Source organism: Eubalaena glacialis, chromosome 1 (assembly GCF_028564815.1).
Source record: "Eubalaena glacialis isolate mEubGla1 chromosome 1, mEubGla1.1.hap2.+ XY, whole genome shotgun sequence".
Taxonomy (NCBI): domain Eukaryota; kingdom Metazoa; phylum Chordata; class Mammalia; order Artiodactyla; family Balaenidae; genus Eubalaena; species Eubalaena glacialis.
This window is the reverse complement of record NC_083716.1, coordinates 61,657,024-61,673,996: the sequence shown is the minus strand read 5'-3', so window position 1 is coordinate 61,673,996 and position 16,973 is coordinate 61,657,024. Positions and strand designations below refer to the sequence as shown.

At 40.6% G+C, this 16,973-nt stretch overlaps 1 protein-coding gene across 6 annotated transcripts in view; it reads right to left on the bottom strand.

Moving 5' to 3' along the window:
- Positions 1 to 16,973, bottom strand: part of USP54 (ubiquitin specific peptidase 54) — a 149,762-nt gene that overhangs the window by 13,716 nt on the left and 119,073 nt on the right. For 4 of the 6 annotated variants that reach the window (XM_061180646.1, XM_061180628.1, XM_061180652.1 and 1 more), the window contains 4 exons: positions 8,429 to 8,596; positions 5,784 to 5,903; positions 4,656 to 4,851; positions 1,461 to 2,842 (listed from right to left, as the gene is read on the bottom strand). In XM_061180646.1, coding sequence (XP_061036629.1) covers positions 1,461 to 2,842; positions 4,656 to 4,851; positions 5,784 to 5,903; positions 8,429 to 8,596 — 1,866 coding nt within the window. Of the gene's footprint in view, positions 1 to 1,460; positions 2,843 to 4,655; positions 4,852 to 5,783; positions 5,904 to 8,428; positions 8,597 to 16,973 lie in introns of those variants that run through there. The other 2 variants (XM_061180661.1, XM_061180669.1) reach the window with 2 other exon arrangements.

Below are 16,973 nucleotides of genomic sequence, written 5' to 3'. Positions count from 1 at the left end.
ATTAATTAGAAAAAAAAAAGTAAACCAGGGGAAATTTAGAAAAAAAAAAAGTATGTCAACCAGGGGTGGGGGGCGGCAATCCAAAGCCAGAAGTAAACTCATGAAACTACTGCCGGGGTTATCAATGATTTTTGTTACTTTATATATTTTCAAAACCATCTACGATAAAAAATGTTGCTATGTGGGGTAACATAAGGTTTGTTTTGTTTTGTTTGTAATATAATGTTTGACATTCAATTGGTTAGTTCAGTTTTAATTGCAATGTATTTTTTATATGTGTTTATGATTCTTAAAATACTTGACATTTGTATATTCTTTCTCCCTTATATTAGAGAGGAAGCTAATTGAGGTAAACTCCAACTTTTCCTCATTCTTTGTCCTCTTCCCATACTGCCCTGTCCTATGTATTAATACCTAAGGAGCACTTAATAAATGTTATTGTAAAGCTTACACTAGAGTGGAGATCCTAAAAAACATATCTTAATATTAAATCTTATATTTATATGATATCCCCCACTCTGATGCTCCTGGGAATATAGCAAATTTTCAATAACCACTTGTTTGGCTATAATTAAATGTTGGTTGGCTGCATGCAAAGAACTATACCACCTAAACTGAAGATAAATTTCTCTGAGCTTAATTTTACAGAATCGTACATATCATTTAAAGAGTTGGAGGGTATCTTTAAAAAAAAAAAAATCATTGAACCAATTCTCTCATCTTATAGGTAAAAACTTGGATATTAAATGACTTGTCCAAATTTTTACTGACAGTTAATGATGGAGACAGAACAATAGTGCAGGCTTTGAAGTTCTTAAGTACATCAATCTTAAGTTATAAATATCCTTCATGTCTTCAGTTTACAGAACTAATTCTGTGCTGTGCATTTAACATTAGACTTCACTCTTCACACAATATAATCTCACAAAGAGTCGGTGAACAGGTACCCTACAAGCATACCACCTGGAAAATTCTAAACCTGGTAGTTCCTGAACGGATCAGGGAAGGTCTTGATATTGCTGGTTCAGTACGATCTGGATATGCCACACTGGAGACTTGGCTCAATGTGAACATCCTCACTGCAAGTTGGAGCTTGTTCCTAAGCCACAGAAGAATGACTTTTCCTCTCAGTCTCCCATACCTCATGCTGAGTCACTCTCAAAGGCCTAGGAACCACTCCTTAGCATTCATACTACAGCAGCCCTGGGCAAATACTCACTGGTCTCTTTAGAAGGAGGGAACTAGCCTGTGAGTGATGATTCTGCCCCTATTCTCCACTCTAGCCAGAAAAATGTCTAGCCCTTGTCATGAAGTCTTTATGAATAAAGTCAGAAGTTCTACTGCCGCCTCCTAAGCTGAGGATATTATTTACATAGAACACCATCCCCCTTCTGATCTTATCTTCCTGCCTTCAGCTTTTCTATACCTCCCACACCCCCTGCCCCTGGTTGCATTCTTACCTGTTTGGCTCAGTGGGTTCCAGGCCACTTCCTGCTGCCCCCATCCAGAAGAGCCAGACTGAGAAACCTGAAGACTGGCCTGGTAGAGAGACTCCAATTCTGAGGTCTCCTGCTCTGTGTCTTGGTTCCAATGTGGATGCAAAAGGATGTGGTTTCTTTCTGGATAGGTTACACAGGTATGGGAATCAGGAGGGGAGGACTTCATTCCTGGCCCAGGGACCCCAAGCTGAGAATCACAAAGCCCTGTAACATTCACCCAGGAATCCAAAGGCAAGGAAGTCCCCAAGTCGACACTGCTGCCCAGCTCCTTAGGCCTAGCATCTCTCACTTGAGACGGTTTCCCATGGTAAATACCTGACTCTGCCAACCTGGACTGTCCTCCCCTAGAAGTTTCACCATTAGGCAGCCCAGAGTTCATGGCAAGAGAAGGATGATCAGCAGGCTCTCCCCAGGAAGGCAGTCTGTTCCTACCATCCACCGAGGGCTGTTGTTTTGCCCAAGGCCAATGACCTTTCCCTTGACCCTTTGGGAAAGGAGGCTTTGAGTCAGAAAGGGAAGAGTCCTTCCTTAGACTGTTTGGCAAACTTCTATCCTGGGAACCTGTACCATCCCTTGTGGAGGTGCCCTGCATCCTCTGGAACTGCTCTGCCAGAGCGCGGACAAGCCCCTTTGTGGTAGGAAACTCTGGCCTATAGGGCTCCTCGCTGCCTCCGTCCACTTTTGAAGTCAATGAAGTTTTGAGGCTTTGGGTTTGGAGGCATTGGTTAGTTTTCTGTAAGGTATTAGGCGAGTGAAGCACAGATGAGGAAGGAGCAGGCATTATGGGGTGGCAGGCCCTGTACAGAGAAAGGCTGGGCTGAGCTGATGAACTCGAAGGACCACAGCCTAGACTGTGTGCATCTCCTGTCTCCGAGGTGGTTGTTCCAGTTGGCTGTAGTAGCCAAGGCATCACCTGGGATGAGTCAGCAGGATCCCTCTTTTCTTGGAATAGCTGTTCTTGATCAGTGCTTCTTCCTTCTTGTTGGGGGAACCTGGTACAGCTGCTGTTGTCCCCCCTGTAGCTTTGCAGCTCACCCTCTGGTTTCCAACCATGATGAGAATTCTTCTCAGTTCTCCCTGGTGTTTTACGTAAGCCCTGCCTGTGGAACACAGAGGGGTCAATGCTGTCCACCTCAACAGAAGTAAGAAGGTTCGAGGCAGACCCACCGGAGGAATTGTGCTGTGGAGCAGACAGGGCAGATGACTCTGGGAATAATGGCGAGTGTGACTCATGGCAGGAAGCGGGTGAGTGGATGAAAGAACTGGCCCCAAACTCTGTATTCATGTAGGGTTCCAGTTGGGCCTCCTGGCTTAACAATACTTGGAGCGGGATAGGCTGTTCACTGAAATAAATAGAGAGGGCCAGTCATAAGCTGTCTTAATTGACAAGATCACTTACAAAAATAACTGTTCATTTGGTTCCCATTTCTAGCTATTCACAGAGGTAATGGTGAAAATAAATGGAAAGACAAGCATAAGTAGAGTCAACAGATCGGAGGTTCACAAGAGAAGGCACATAGTCAGCTCACACCTAAGTAACAGGTAATATTAATTCTCTTTATTAAATACCCTCATCAAAGTTGCCCACAGTAATAGTAAGTAAAGCTCTTGCTAATATTCTTCATTCCCTGTAAAGTCCCATTCCAATCATATTCTACTTACAAATTCAAAAACAAAAATTGCTCATCCTATATGCAAATAACAGTAGAAGGTAAGCAAAGCCTAGAAATCACTCATCCTGAGGGTCCTGAGAGGCAGATCAGCCAAAAGAACCAGAAGGCCACATTTACGGAGTACAGGATGATTTGGGCTCCCGGGATTAATATAAAAATCAACCATTTCAAGTGTATTTTTATAATCTGGATTTGGTTGTATTTATTTACTGAGATATTTCCCCAAAGTAATGAGCTGTGACTCTCTTGAGATTTGGGAGTGGAAGTAGGGATTAACCGCAGTTAGTTGATTTCTTACTAATTGTTTTGTATTTCCGACCTAAAGAACTCAGGGCTAGAAGCACTTAGATAAAACCTCAATCACTCACATACATCTAATGGCAGAAGTTTTCTGAAAAGAGTTTAGCTGCCTAAATTGCTTATAATCAAAACACATCTCTGATCAGATTCTCAAATTAGCATTCAGCGAGTGGGGTAAACAATAGGAGAAAAGAAGAAAGAGGAAGATCCTAGCTATGAGCATTAAATTTGAATGATAATACACTATAAACTTTTGTGGGCATAGTCATTCAATCACCCTTACAACATTTTGAAGAATATGATATTATTTATAAGGAAAGCCGAATGGAGTCAAACAGACCTGGATTTGAATTCCATGCTTCTACCACTTACTAGCTGAGTAATCCTGGGTACCTTACTTATCACATCCTCTCTGAGCCTGAGTTTTCTTATTTATAAACCATTGCTAAATAGTAATCCCTGTCTCCTAAGCTTATTGTGAGAATTAGATAAAATAAAACATAAAAGTGTTCAGCTTAGTGCCTGAGCAAATATTCAAAAAATGTTAGCTTCTTTTATAATGTTTATATTCTGAAAACTACTCAGGCTTGTTAACAGCCAAAATTAATTCTTACTTAAATCTATCTATTCTCAGTAACAGCCAATTTCAAGGGCTAAAATGGGGAAACTACACCAATGGCCATGGGGACTTTTTTCCTACTCCTGACCACAGGGAAGCAAAACAAAGGGAATCTTTGTGTCTCCTCTCAACGGGTCAATCAGAGCAAGGAAGACTGCTTTCTCTGCTTCCTTGAGGGACAGGAAGCACTGAAATCCCAAAATAAATCACACGGTTTCTACTGCAAAGTGAAATGTAACTCAGATTGCCATGTCTAAGACCATAATAGGTACAAATTTAATAATCATGTTATTACACAAGTCCAGAGACAAACTCACCCACAGGAAATATAGACAAGTGGTCTATTTATTATGCTATACTTTCTGCATCTTTCTAGGAACTATTAAGAAAAGGACCAGCAGTGGGATGAGCTTTTCACTGTATGTCTGACCTGAGAGAAGAAATCTTTTCAGAGGACTCTTCTCTCTCCCCTGGAGTCGCCAAGACAATGAGAGCTGGCTATGGAGCACCCATGGTCACTTCCTCCCCTGGCGTCCATAAACTACAATGGTTCCCAGGCACTACCTTGTTGGCTGAGGGAGGGCTCCCCTCTGTGAGGGGAGGCAGGCTGAGGGCTGCGACGGCGGCTGAGATGGTTGCTGCTGCTGCATGCGATCCTGCAGGCTCCGTGCTTTTCGAATACTGATTTGCAGCTTCTTATCGACTAGGGCTCTGCTGTGCGTGCTAGAGCTGGCACCATGCAGGGCAAGTCTTAGTTTAGCTAAAATGCAAAAGAAAATATAGCAGAAACAGAACACAAAAATACAAACAAAAATAAAAAGAATAAAATTCAACCAAAAATGAGCAAAGATATGCAGTAAAACTCAAAATATGCAGCAGGAATACAAGGCGTGGACCATGCATATGCTGTCCAGGGCACAGAGCTGCCTCTGGCTATAAGGAACATTCATGGAAGCCATGGAGGCCAAACAGGTTAATTCAAATTTAAAAAACAAACAAAAAACTAAACTAAAATGAGTCAGGAAGATAAACTGGTGCTTCCATCTTAGACGTTGCCACTCTCATTGTCCTTTGCAACTGACCTGTCCGACTCTGGTCTCCATTCTCTGCTCCCATCTCCCCCTTCCCGATGGCCAACAGCAGAAATAAGATCCAAACCTGCATCTGTCTTTATAGAACACAGTTTCTTGTGGGTCACATTAAAGAACCAGATACAAATTCTAAGCCTTAGTCCCTTGCTGTAACCTTATGGTGCAGCATAGCAGGAAGGCAGGGGAGAAACATAAAAAATCAAATATGCAATACAAAGTCACAGGCCTGGGAAGTCACAGCCAATTTATTCATTTCTTCCTGCCCTAAGCTCCACCTCACTAGTCAGTAACTAGAGAAAGAGCAGACTAATCTCACATCTGAGATCTAACTTTATTTTGGGATTAGAAGGTAGGTCTGGCTGGATAGTTCATTTGTAGACTCCTGCTGAGGTTTTTCCAGTAAATATCCATAGGCCACAGTGACAGCGCCTAGCACATTTAGAAATCTGAAGGGCAAAAGATAGCTAAAGTGCCTCAGTTTGGGGGAGTGAGAGTGAGGAGACTTAAAAGCTGTTTTTATCCTATCTGAGTGACGACACTAATAATACCTATTGTGAAGTTAGTCAAAAGTGCCATAGCCATAGCGGTTAAAGTTACTTACAGATAGCTTCGTTACAGAGAGCCAAAGCGGCAGCACAGTCTCCCTTCTGTTCCAGATGCAGCGACTCTTCAAACACTGAATCTGCCTCTTGTAGGGACCTCTCAAAGCCGTCACTCCTCCCTGAAAGGGCCAGCACTTTTCATTTTCATAACAATCTGTTCCAGCTTTTCCTATGTGCTGTTTTTTCCCTTCAGAGCACATAGATCCTTGCTGCTGAGCCTCTGGTCCACCCTTACTCCAACTGACCATTACTATTAAGAATTCTCTGAAACACGTAGGACATCCATTTTTGCCTTAGCTACGACCTTACCAAAGCCATGAAAGAGGGGCATGTCATTGTCCACCACATATTCCAACTCTAAGACCTCTTAGGGAGGCCCTCAAGGAAAGAACAACAAAGTACTGTCTATAATAGAAGGGTGGGTTCTTATGCCTGGAACTGACGTGCTTCTCCACAGTGCAACAAGATACATCTTGGCAACCTGTGTTCAACGCTCCAGATCTCCACCGAGACCTCCACTGCTGTGTTAAGGCAAAAGTGGCTTCAGTACTCTGTGAAAAGCCATCTGTAACACTTCTTTCCTACATTAATTCATAGTTTTCTCTGTACCACCTGCACCTGGAAAATCAATACCCCTCTTGGGCACAGGTGTTCTACGGTTCCTAACTTCAATGTATCTACCAGGCCAGTGGAAATGCCCTTGTTCTTGGTTTGCACACACATACCTTTCATCAGCACTGCTAAGTATTTACTTCTATCATGCCCTTGCTCACCAAACCTACTGTAAAAAAGTCACCTTCCCTTGCAGTGAGCATAAGATGTTGCTTCCTCCCCTGAAAGTGAATGTGTGCCAAAGCAGGTGCAGGAGAGTCTAGGGACAGTGCCGCATGAAAAGCAAGAAAGTACTGTAAGGGCAACTTTTGTAGAAGAATTCTCAAGTTTATGTATCCCCTTGCCTTTTACTCACTCATAACCATAAATTAGTAGTAAGCTATAACCCAAGTTCACCTACAATGGGATTAATGGTGAGTTTTCACAAGCTCACAGGAAAAAAAAAAATCATTTCTCCCATAATGTACCCATCCTCCATTAACCTCCAGCTGGACATGGTAAGAAAAGCTCTTCCATACCCCTAACATTCACTCCCTAATTCACCAATAGCTTCGGAGAACAATGAGAAGGAAGTAGAAGTAACAAGTTGGTTCTGAAGAACTTGACATTTGGGTTCTACTCCACCGCTAGAGGTATGGTCCCTGGGGTAGTGGGTACTCAGGCCTGAAGTTTTCTCATTATATCTGAAATCAATTGAATCTATACAACCTTTATAATCAGAGGTGGTGGCTAGAGCAATTAAAACAAAAAAAGTTCTGTACAGAGATATATAGGCAAACTATAGTTGGTCAATGATTGTACTAAATTTTTGTTTTGTTTTGTTTTTTGGTTTGTTTTTTTTTTTTGTACTAAATTTTAATTCTTATCCTCCAGAATCTTAGCACTCCATTCCTTGCTCTAAACCAAAGTGTATGGAGAACTGACAATGAAATACAGCCAGAGGGATCCACTCTCAACTCTAAGGTACTAACCCAACTGACAGAGCGGGGAGAAAGGCAAGGGAGGAAGATGACAAGACCCCTCTTTCAGAAGCAGTATAAAACTGAGACACCAATGTGATATAGCTTAAGGACAAAAAGGAAGAAAAAACTATCGAAACATAGGGACATCTAAGAAATTAGGAATGGTAAACTAATTTGGAGACAAATACAATGCCTTGGAAAGTATAAAGCAACAATTGCCTTGAATCAAAAGACAGTAGGATTAGAAGAGAAAAGTAGCCCCCAAATAAGCCCAGGAAGTTCTTCTAAGTGTTGATAAGAAGAAAGAAGTGATCAAAAGAAAGCAGCCACCCAAAACAGCATCGGCTCCTATTCCTTACACTACTTTAGCACAATTTGTTGTATCTGGAGGTTCCGAATAATAAATTCATTTCATAGAAAAACAGAGATATAGGTTTCAGGGCCTATTTAAAATAGATACCTCAGCCTTTCTGAACTCTTATTTTGAAGGCTAGTCTCTGCTGGTACAAAGTGATGTCCTAAAGCAATTGAAGGAAAAAAAAGTAACTAATGTGGGGCAGCTGGAGAAGCTGAAATAAAGCCCATGAAAATCGTGTGAGATTGGGATATGAATCATCAGAGGATCAAAAGGAAATCAGGCTCTGTGTTCTTAGAACCTGTTTGGTAGATCCACTTCCCTGAAGCTCCAGGTAGGAAATCTCAAGGGCATATTTCTGCTGAGCGAGAAGAATTCCCCTCACTGTCAGTGTGGCTCACTCACTGCCTTTTTCTGTTGTTTCTGAATTGTGAGTAGTTTAATTTACACCTTATATAGCTGTTCATCAGAAATATTTTTCATGAACAATATACTATCTCTAATCTACAAGCTTTTAATAAATGCCCCAAATCAGTGCCTGTCTCTAACCAATAGGCCTGTCACCTCCTACTTTAACTAGCTCTCACTGAAATGGCTGAATTAAGATAAAATATAACTTGGCTAAAGAGAAGACAGAATTTATGAGCTTGAATACTTTTTTCCTCCCAGCTTTCTCTGTCCCCATCACCCACAACCTAATGCTCACAACAATTACCCTGATTCTGCAGTTCATCTAAGTCCATGAAGCGGCTGGGATGAGGGTTAAACCCTTTAGCTGCCTCTAATTCCTTCTCTCGTTTCCTTTGAAGTTCCTGTTCCTGGGCCCTTCTGGCCACCTCTTCCTGCAATTCATCCAGTTCAGTTTTGGAAGACACCTCCCCACCTGGAATACAAGCAAGGGAGAAGAGAAGTCGCCACATTTCCATAACCAAGACTAAGCACTTGCTGTATTTATGGCCACCGCACTGCTTTTCCTTTGGAACTCTTGGCTTCAGTTTGGAGTTCATATTTGCATAGTGCTTTCCATTTCAGATTCAGGATGATACCTAGGCCATGAATAATAATAATATTTATTGGGTGCTTTATAACAACAATAACAACATGACAACTAACATTTGTTCAGTATTTACTACGTGACAGGCATAGCTGTAAGCACTTTTACATATATTATTTAATTCTCACAATAATATATGAGGTAGGGCTTCCCTGGTGGCGCAGTGGTTGAGAATCTGCCTGCCAATGCAGGGGACACGAGTTCGAGCCCTGGTCTGGGAGGACCCCACATGCCACGGAGCAACTAGGCCCGTGAGCCACAACTACTGAGCCTGCGCGTCTGGAGCCTGTGCTCCGCAACAAGAGGGGCTGCGACAGTGAGAGGCCCGCGCACCGCGATGAAAAGTGGCCCCCGCGCGCTGCAACTAGAGAAAGCCCTCGCACAGAAACGAAGACCCAACACAGCCAAAAATAAATAAATAAATAAATAAATAAATAAAATTTGGAAAAAAAAAAAAATATGAGGTAGATACTATTATTGCCCACATTTTAAGAATGAAGAAACTGAGTCACAAAGATGATAAATAACTTACCCAAGGTAACAAAAATGGCAAATGGTAAAGCTGAATTAAAGTCAAATAGGTTAAATTCATAATCCGTGCTTTTAACTATTAGAGAGCATTCTCTACCACGTGCTACCAGTGACTCACCAGGAAGCTTCAAACAAGTCAATTTCTCCCTCTTAATTTCCACCACCTTTTTAATGAGTTTGGAAAATATTGATAGTAGTAAAAATTTAATTTTTTCAATTTTTCACAGATGGAACCAAACAGATCTAAAAGGATGTCCATGATATATTAAGTGAAAAATCAAGTGACAGAATAATATCTATAGTATGACTTCCTTTTATTTATTTTTAAATGCTAGTAATAAACTTATCTATGGACAACTAGGGCACCTGCCAGATGCTGGTGGGGGACCTCGATGCCCAAGGAGACAGGAGGAACCTCCAAGTGACCCGGTAGGATGTTGGGGGACTAAGGGGGTAGGAGAAGTGGAGGTAGGACAGGACTTGCGCCCCCAAGGGGTGGCTGGGAGCAGGGAGGGGTTCCCATGCCTGGAGGGAGCCTCGGGGGCTCAGATCAGGGGGAGCACGCCTGGTGTTTCCCCTGCCCAATTGGCCCGGGAAACCTGCCCAGCTCTCGGGCCCGGTCCTATGCCCTCAAGAGGCCCCCTCTACTACATTGGTTCTGGGGGCATAGAAGGGAGGCTGGAGGAGAACGGGAGAGGCAGGCAGGATGAAGGGGCCCTCCAGGACAGAGGAACAGGAGAGTCACAGAGGGAGTGTGCCCTGCCCACTTGGGCTGGGAAGCCTGCTGGGCTCCCAGGCTGGGTCCCCCGGCTGCCAAGAACAGAGGCACGCCTGGACCCCTTCCGTTGCATTGAGCCTAAGCCCCACCCCCCCCATGGCCTTTTCCAGCCCTGTGCATCCTAAGCATAGGCCCCGCCCACCACCTAAACCCCACCCGTGCCTAAGTCCCGCCCCCACAGCCAAGGCCTTTTCCGCCATTTTTTTTCTTTTTTCCCCTCCTCTTTTTTACTATTGTGGTTCTGTTTTACCTTCCGGTTGTTGTTTCATATATATTTTTATTTTTATTTTCTTTCTAACATATCTGTTAGTTTCCTAATTTTATTTTTTACTCTTTGTTATTGTTCTGCTTTTTTTTTTTTTTTTTTTTGCCACCCCACATGGCTTGCAGCATCTTGGTTCACAAATCAGGGGCTGGGCCCAAGCTCCTGTGGTGGAAACTCCGAATCCGAACCACTGGACTAACAGATAACCTCAGACCCCAGGGAATATTCATCAGAGTGAGATCTCCCGGAGGTCCTCATCTCGGCACCAAGACCCTGATCTACCCAAGAGCCCACAAACTCCAGTGCTGGAAGCCTCAGGCCAAACAACCAGTAAGATAGGAACACAGTCCCACTCATAAAAAAAAAAAAAAAAATGAGCCAGCAAAAAAATATGTCACAGATGAAGGAGCAAGGTAAAAACCTACAAGACCAAATAAATGAAGAGGAAATAGGCAATCTACCTGAAAAAGAATTCAGAGTAATGATAGTAAAGATGATCCAGAATCTCTGAAATAGAATGGAGGTATGGATTGAGAAAATACAAGAAGTATTTAACAAAGACCTAGAAGAACTAAAGAACAAACAAACAGAGGTGAACAACACAATAAGTGAAATGAAAAATACACTAGAAGGAATCAATAACAGAATAACTGAGGCAGAAGAACGAGTAAGTGAGCTGGAAGACAGAATGGTGGAAATAACTGCCATGGAGCAGAATAAAGAAAGAAGAATGAAAAGAATTGAAGACAATCTCAGAGACATCTGGCGCAACACTAAACGTACCAACATTCGAATTGTAGGGGTCCCAGAAGAAAAAGAGAAAAAGAAGGGTCTGAGAAAATATTTTTGAAGAGATTATAGTGGAAAACTTCCCTAACATGGGAAAGGAAATAGTCAATCAAGTCCAGGAACTGCAGAGAGTCCCATACAAGATAAACCCTAGGGGAAACACACCAAGACACATATTAATCAAACTAACAAAAATTAAATGCAAAGAAAAAAATATTAAAAACAGGAAGGGAAAAGCAAAAAATAACATACAAAGGAATCCCCATAAGGGATTTTTCAGCTGATTTTTCAGCAGAAACTCTGCAGGCCAGAAGGGAGTGGCAGGATATACTTAAAGTGATAAAAGAGAATAACCTACAACCAAGATTACCCAGCAAGGGTCTCATTCAGATTCAAGGGAGAAATCAAAAGCTTTTCAGACAAGCAAAAGCTAAGAGAATTCAGCACCACCAAACCAGCTTTACAACAAATGCTAAAGGGAACTTCTCTAGGCAGGAAGCACAAGAGAAGAAAAAGACCCATAAAAACAAACTCAAAACAATTAAGAAAATGGTAACAGGAACATACATATCGATAATAACCTTCAATGTAAATGGATTAAATGCCCCAACCAAAAGACACAGACTGGCTGAATGGATACAAAAACAAGACCCATTATGAGCTGTCTACAAGAGACCCACTTCAGACTTAGGGACACATACAGACTGAAAGTGAAGGGATGGAAAAAGATATTCCATGCAAATGGAAATCAAAAGAAAGCTAGAGTAGCAATACTCGTATCAGATAAAGTAGACTTTAAAATAAAGACTGTTACAAGAGATAAGGAAGGACACTACATAATGATCAAGGGATCAATCCAAGAAGAAGATATAACAACTGTAAATATTTATGCACCCAACATAGGAGCACCTCAATACAAAAGGCAAATGCTAACAACCATGAAAGGAGAAATCAACAGTAACACAATAATAGTAGGGGACTTTAACACCCCACTTACACCAATGTACAGATCATCCAAACAGAAAATAAATAAGGAAACACAAGCTTTAAATGACACAACAGACCAGATAGATTTAATTGATATTTATAGAACATGCCACCTGAAAGTGGCAGAATACACTTTCTTCTCAAGTGCACACTGAACATTCCCCAGGATAGATCACATCTTGGGTCACAAATCAAGCCTCGGAAAATTTAAGAAAACTGAAATCGTACCAAGCATCTTTTTGACCACAATTCTATGAGATTGGAAATCAATTACAGAAAAAAACTGTAAAAAACACAAATACATGGAGGCTAAACAGCATGCTACTAAATAACCAAGAGGTCACTGAAGAATCAAAGAAGAAATTTAAAAATACATAGAAACAAATGACAATGAAAACACAATGACCCAAAACCTACGGGACACAGCAAAAGCAGTTCTAAGAGGGAAGTTTACAGCAATTCAATCTCACCTCAAGAAACAAGAAAAATCTCAAATAAACAATCTAACCCTACACCTAAAGCAACTAGAGAAAGAAGAACAAAGAAAACCCAAAGTCAGTAGAAGGAAGGAAATCATAAAGATCAGAGAAGAAATAAATGAAATAGAAATGAAGAAAACAATAGCAAAGATCAATAAAACTAAAAGTTGGTTCTTTGAGAAGATAAACAAAATTGATAAACCCTTAGCCAGACTCATCAAGAAAAAAGGAGAGGACGCAAATCAATAAAATTAGAAATGAAAAAGGAGAAATCACAACTTGACACTGCAGAAATACAAAGGATTATAAGAGACTACTACAAACAACTAGATGCCAATAAAATGGACAACCATGAAGAAATGGACAAATTCTTGGAAAGGTACAATTTTCCAGACTGAACCAAGAAGAATTAGAAAATATAAACAGACCTATCACAAGTAATGAAATTGAAACTGTAATTAAAAATCTTCCAACAAACAGAAGTCCAGGACCAGATGTCTTCACAGGCGAATTCTATCAAACATTTAGAGAAGAGCTAACACCCATCCTTCTCACACTCTTCCAAAAAATTGCAGAGGGAGGAACACTCCCAAATTCGTTCTACAAAGCCACCATCACCCTGACACCAAAACCAGAAAAAGATATCACAATAAAAGAAAATTATAGACCAATATCACTGATGAATATAGATGCAAAAATCCTGAACAAAATACTAGCAAACAGATTCCAACAACATATTAAAAGGATCATCAACCATGATCAAGTGGAATTTATCCCAGGAATGCAAGGATTCTTCAACATACGCAAATCATTCAATGTGATACACCATATTAACAAATTAAGGAATAAAAACCATAAGATCCTCTCAATAGATGCAGAAAAAGCTTTTGACAAAATTCAACACCCATTTATGATAAAAACTCCCCAGAAAATGGGCATAGAGGGAAACTACCTCAACATAATAAAGGCCATATATGACAAACCCACAGCAAACATCATACTCATTTCCACTAAGATCAGAAACAAGACAAGGATGTCCACTCTTGCCACTCTTATTCAACATAGTTTTGGAAGTCCTAGCCACAGCAATCAGAGAAGAAAAAGAAATAAAAGGAATCCAAATGGGAAAAGAAGAAGTAAAACTGTCACTGTTTGCAGATGACATGATACTATACATAGAAAACCCTAAAGATGCCACCAGAAAACTACTAGAACTGATCAATGAATTTGGTAAGGTTGCAGGACACAAAATTAATGCACAGAAATCTCTGGCACTCCTATACACTAACAACGAAAAATCAGAAAGAGAAATTAAGGAAACAATCCCATTTACCATCGCAACAAAAACAATAAAATACCTAGGAATAAACCTACCTAAGGAGGCAAAAGACTTGTACTCAGAAAACTATAAAACACTGATGAAAGAAATCAAAGATGACATAAACAGATGGAGAAATATACCATGTTCTTGGATTGGAAGAATCAACATTGTGAAAATGACTATACTACCCAAAGCAATCTACAGATTCAATGCAATCTCTATCAAACTACCAATGGCATTTTTCACAGAACTAGAACAAAAAATTGCACAATTTGTATGGAAACACAAAAAACCCTGAATACATAAAGCAATCTTGAGAAAGAAAAATGGAGCTGGAGGAATCAGGCTCCCTGACTTCAAACTATTCTACAAAGCTACAGTAATCAAGATAGTACGGTACTGGCACAAAAACAGAAATATAGATCAATGGAACAGGATAGAAAGCCCAGAGATAAACCCACGCACACATGGTCACCTAATTTATGACAAAGGAGGCAAGAATATACAATACAATGAAGAAAAGACAGCCTCTTCAGTAAGTGGTGCTGGGAAAACTGGACAGCTACATGTAAACAAATGGAATTAGAACACTACCTAACACCATATACAAAAATAAACTCCAGATGGATTAAAGACCTAAATGTAAGACCAGACACTATAAAACTCTTAGAGGAAAACACAGGAAAAACACTCTTCGACATGAACCACAGCAAGATCTTTTTTGACCGACTTCCTAGAGTAATGAAAATAAAAACAAAAATAAACAAATGGGACCTAATGAAACTTCAAAGCTTTTGCACAGCAAAGGAAACCATAAACAAGATGAAAAGACAACCCTCAGAATGGGAGAAAATATTTGCAAACAAAGCAACTGACAAAGGATTAATCTCCAAAATATACAAACAGCTCGTGGAGCTCAATATCAAAAAAACAAACAACCCAATTAAAAATGGGCAGAAGACCTAAACAGACATTTCACCCAAGGAGACATACAGATGGCCGAGAGGCACATGAAAAGATGCTCAACATCACTAATTATTAGAGAAATGCAAATCAAAACTACAATGAGGTATCACCTCATACCAGTCAGAATGGCCATTATCAAAAAATATAGAAACAATAAATGCTGGAGAGGAGGGTGTGGTGAAAAGGGAACCCTCCTGCGCTGTTGGTGGGAATGTCAATTGATACAGCCACTATGGAGAACAGTATGGAGGTTCCTTAAAAAAACTAAAAATAGAACTACCATATGACCCAGCAATCCCACTACTGGGCATACACCCTGAGAAAACCATAATTCAAAAAGAGACATGTACCACAAAGTTCACTGCAGCACTATTTACTACAGCCAGGACATGGAAGCAACCTAAATGTCCATTGACAGATGAATGGATAAAGAAGATGTGGCACATATATACAATGGAATATTACTCTGCCATAGAGAGAAATGAAATTGAGTTATTTGTAGTGAGGCGGATAGACCTAGAGTCTGTCATACTGAATGAAGTAAGTCAGAAAGAGAAAAACAAATACCATATGCGAACGCATGTATATGGAATCTAAAAAAAATGGTACTGATGAACCTAGTAGCAGGACAGGAATAAAGACGCAGACCTACTAGAGAATGGACTTGAGGATATGGGGAGGGGGAAGGGTAAGGTGGGACAAAGTGAGAGAGTGGCATGGACATATATACACTACCAAATGTAAAATAGATAGCTAGTGGGAAGCAGCAGCATAGCACAGGGAGATCAGCTCGGTGATTTGCGATGACCTAGAGAGGTAGGATAGGGAGAGTGGGAGGGAGGCTCAAAAGGGAGGGGATATGGGGATATATGTATGCATATGGCTTATTCACTTTGTGGTACAACAGAAACTCACATAGCATTGTGAAGCAATTATACCCCCATAAAGATGTATAAATAAAAAAACTTATCTATGTACTTGTACATAGAATAGAAAGCACAGAAAGAGGTGTAGAAAGATACATGCCATAATGATAACAATGGTTCCTTCAGTTTGAAGAGGCAATGGGCAAGTTACTGAATTGTTGGGCTAACATTTACTTCTGTAATTTTTTAAAAGGGTGGTCAGTGTCACCAGATAAAAAAAGAGGGTTTACTATACAAAGAGGATGGTGGGGTGTATGGTGTGTGAAGAATTTATTCTAACTCCTTGCCAAATATCTTTTACCAGTTGAGGAATCCAGTCGGTGAATTCTATCCAGCTAATCTAGAATTAGGGCTATCAGTGAAATCATGAGACTCAGTCTTTAGTGTGCTGAAAAGCTATTGGCTATCGAAGGAAAGAGAAGGGGGAACAGGCTCATGGAAGAGCACAAGTTTCTCAAAGCAATGTTAGTCAATATGAGATAAATTAAAATGTAGGAAATAAACCAAACCTATAATTTCATTAGGAAGAATGAAATGGGTTTCTAACTATAACTATGGGTTTCTAACTATAACCTACTCTAGCCCAGGATTTCAGAGATATCTGCTTCTACAGGCATTGTTCTGCTCTGCCAGATGTTAGCAACCTATGGCACTCATACCTAAAAGAGTTCATGCCTTTTTATTTCTGCTGCATATCACCCTTCCAGCCACCTTTAAGAACTTTCAGTGGCCATTAAGAGAACTGGTGGTCAGACTAGTAATGTTCCTGGTGTCATCTCTACGGGTTGGCACATAATATTCTGTCCTCGTCTCCCTAGTGAGCTGGCCACATATCTATTCAGAAGCTCATTAAACCAGACCATAGTTAGGTTTCTGCCCACACACCCTACTCCCAATTGATCTAACATACCAGAAAAAAAAGGGATGAAACACATCTTTCAGAGAAGGTTGATTTCTAAGTTAGACGAATGGACCCCAGAACTCCTCAGCCGACTAAACAATACTGAATACTCACCACCTTCCTTCAAGCATCACAGAAAGTCTCCATGTTCGGGAGACTACATAGTTACCACCTCAATTTTCAGCTGTGAGTAAGTAAAGGATTTATTTTACTTATTTGAATATGCACTGTAAGTATATATGTGTGTTGTGAGAAGAATGTAA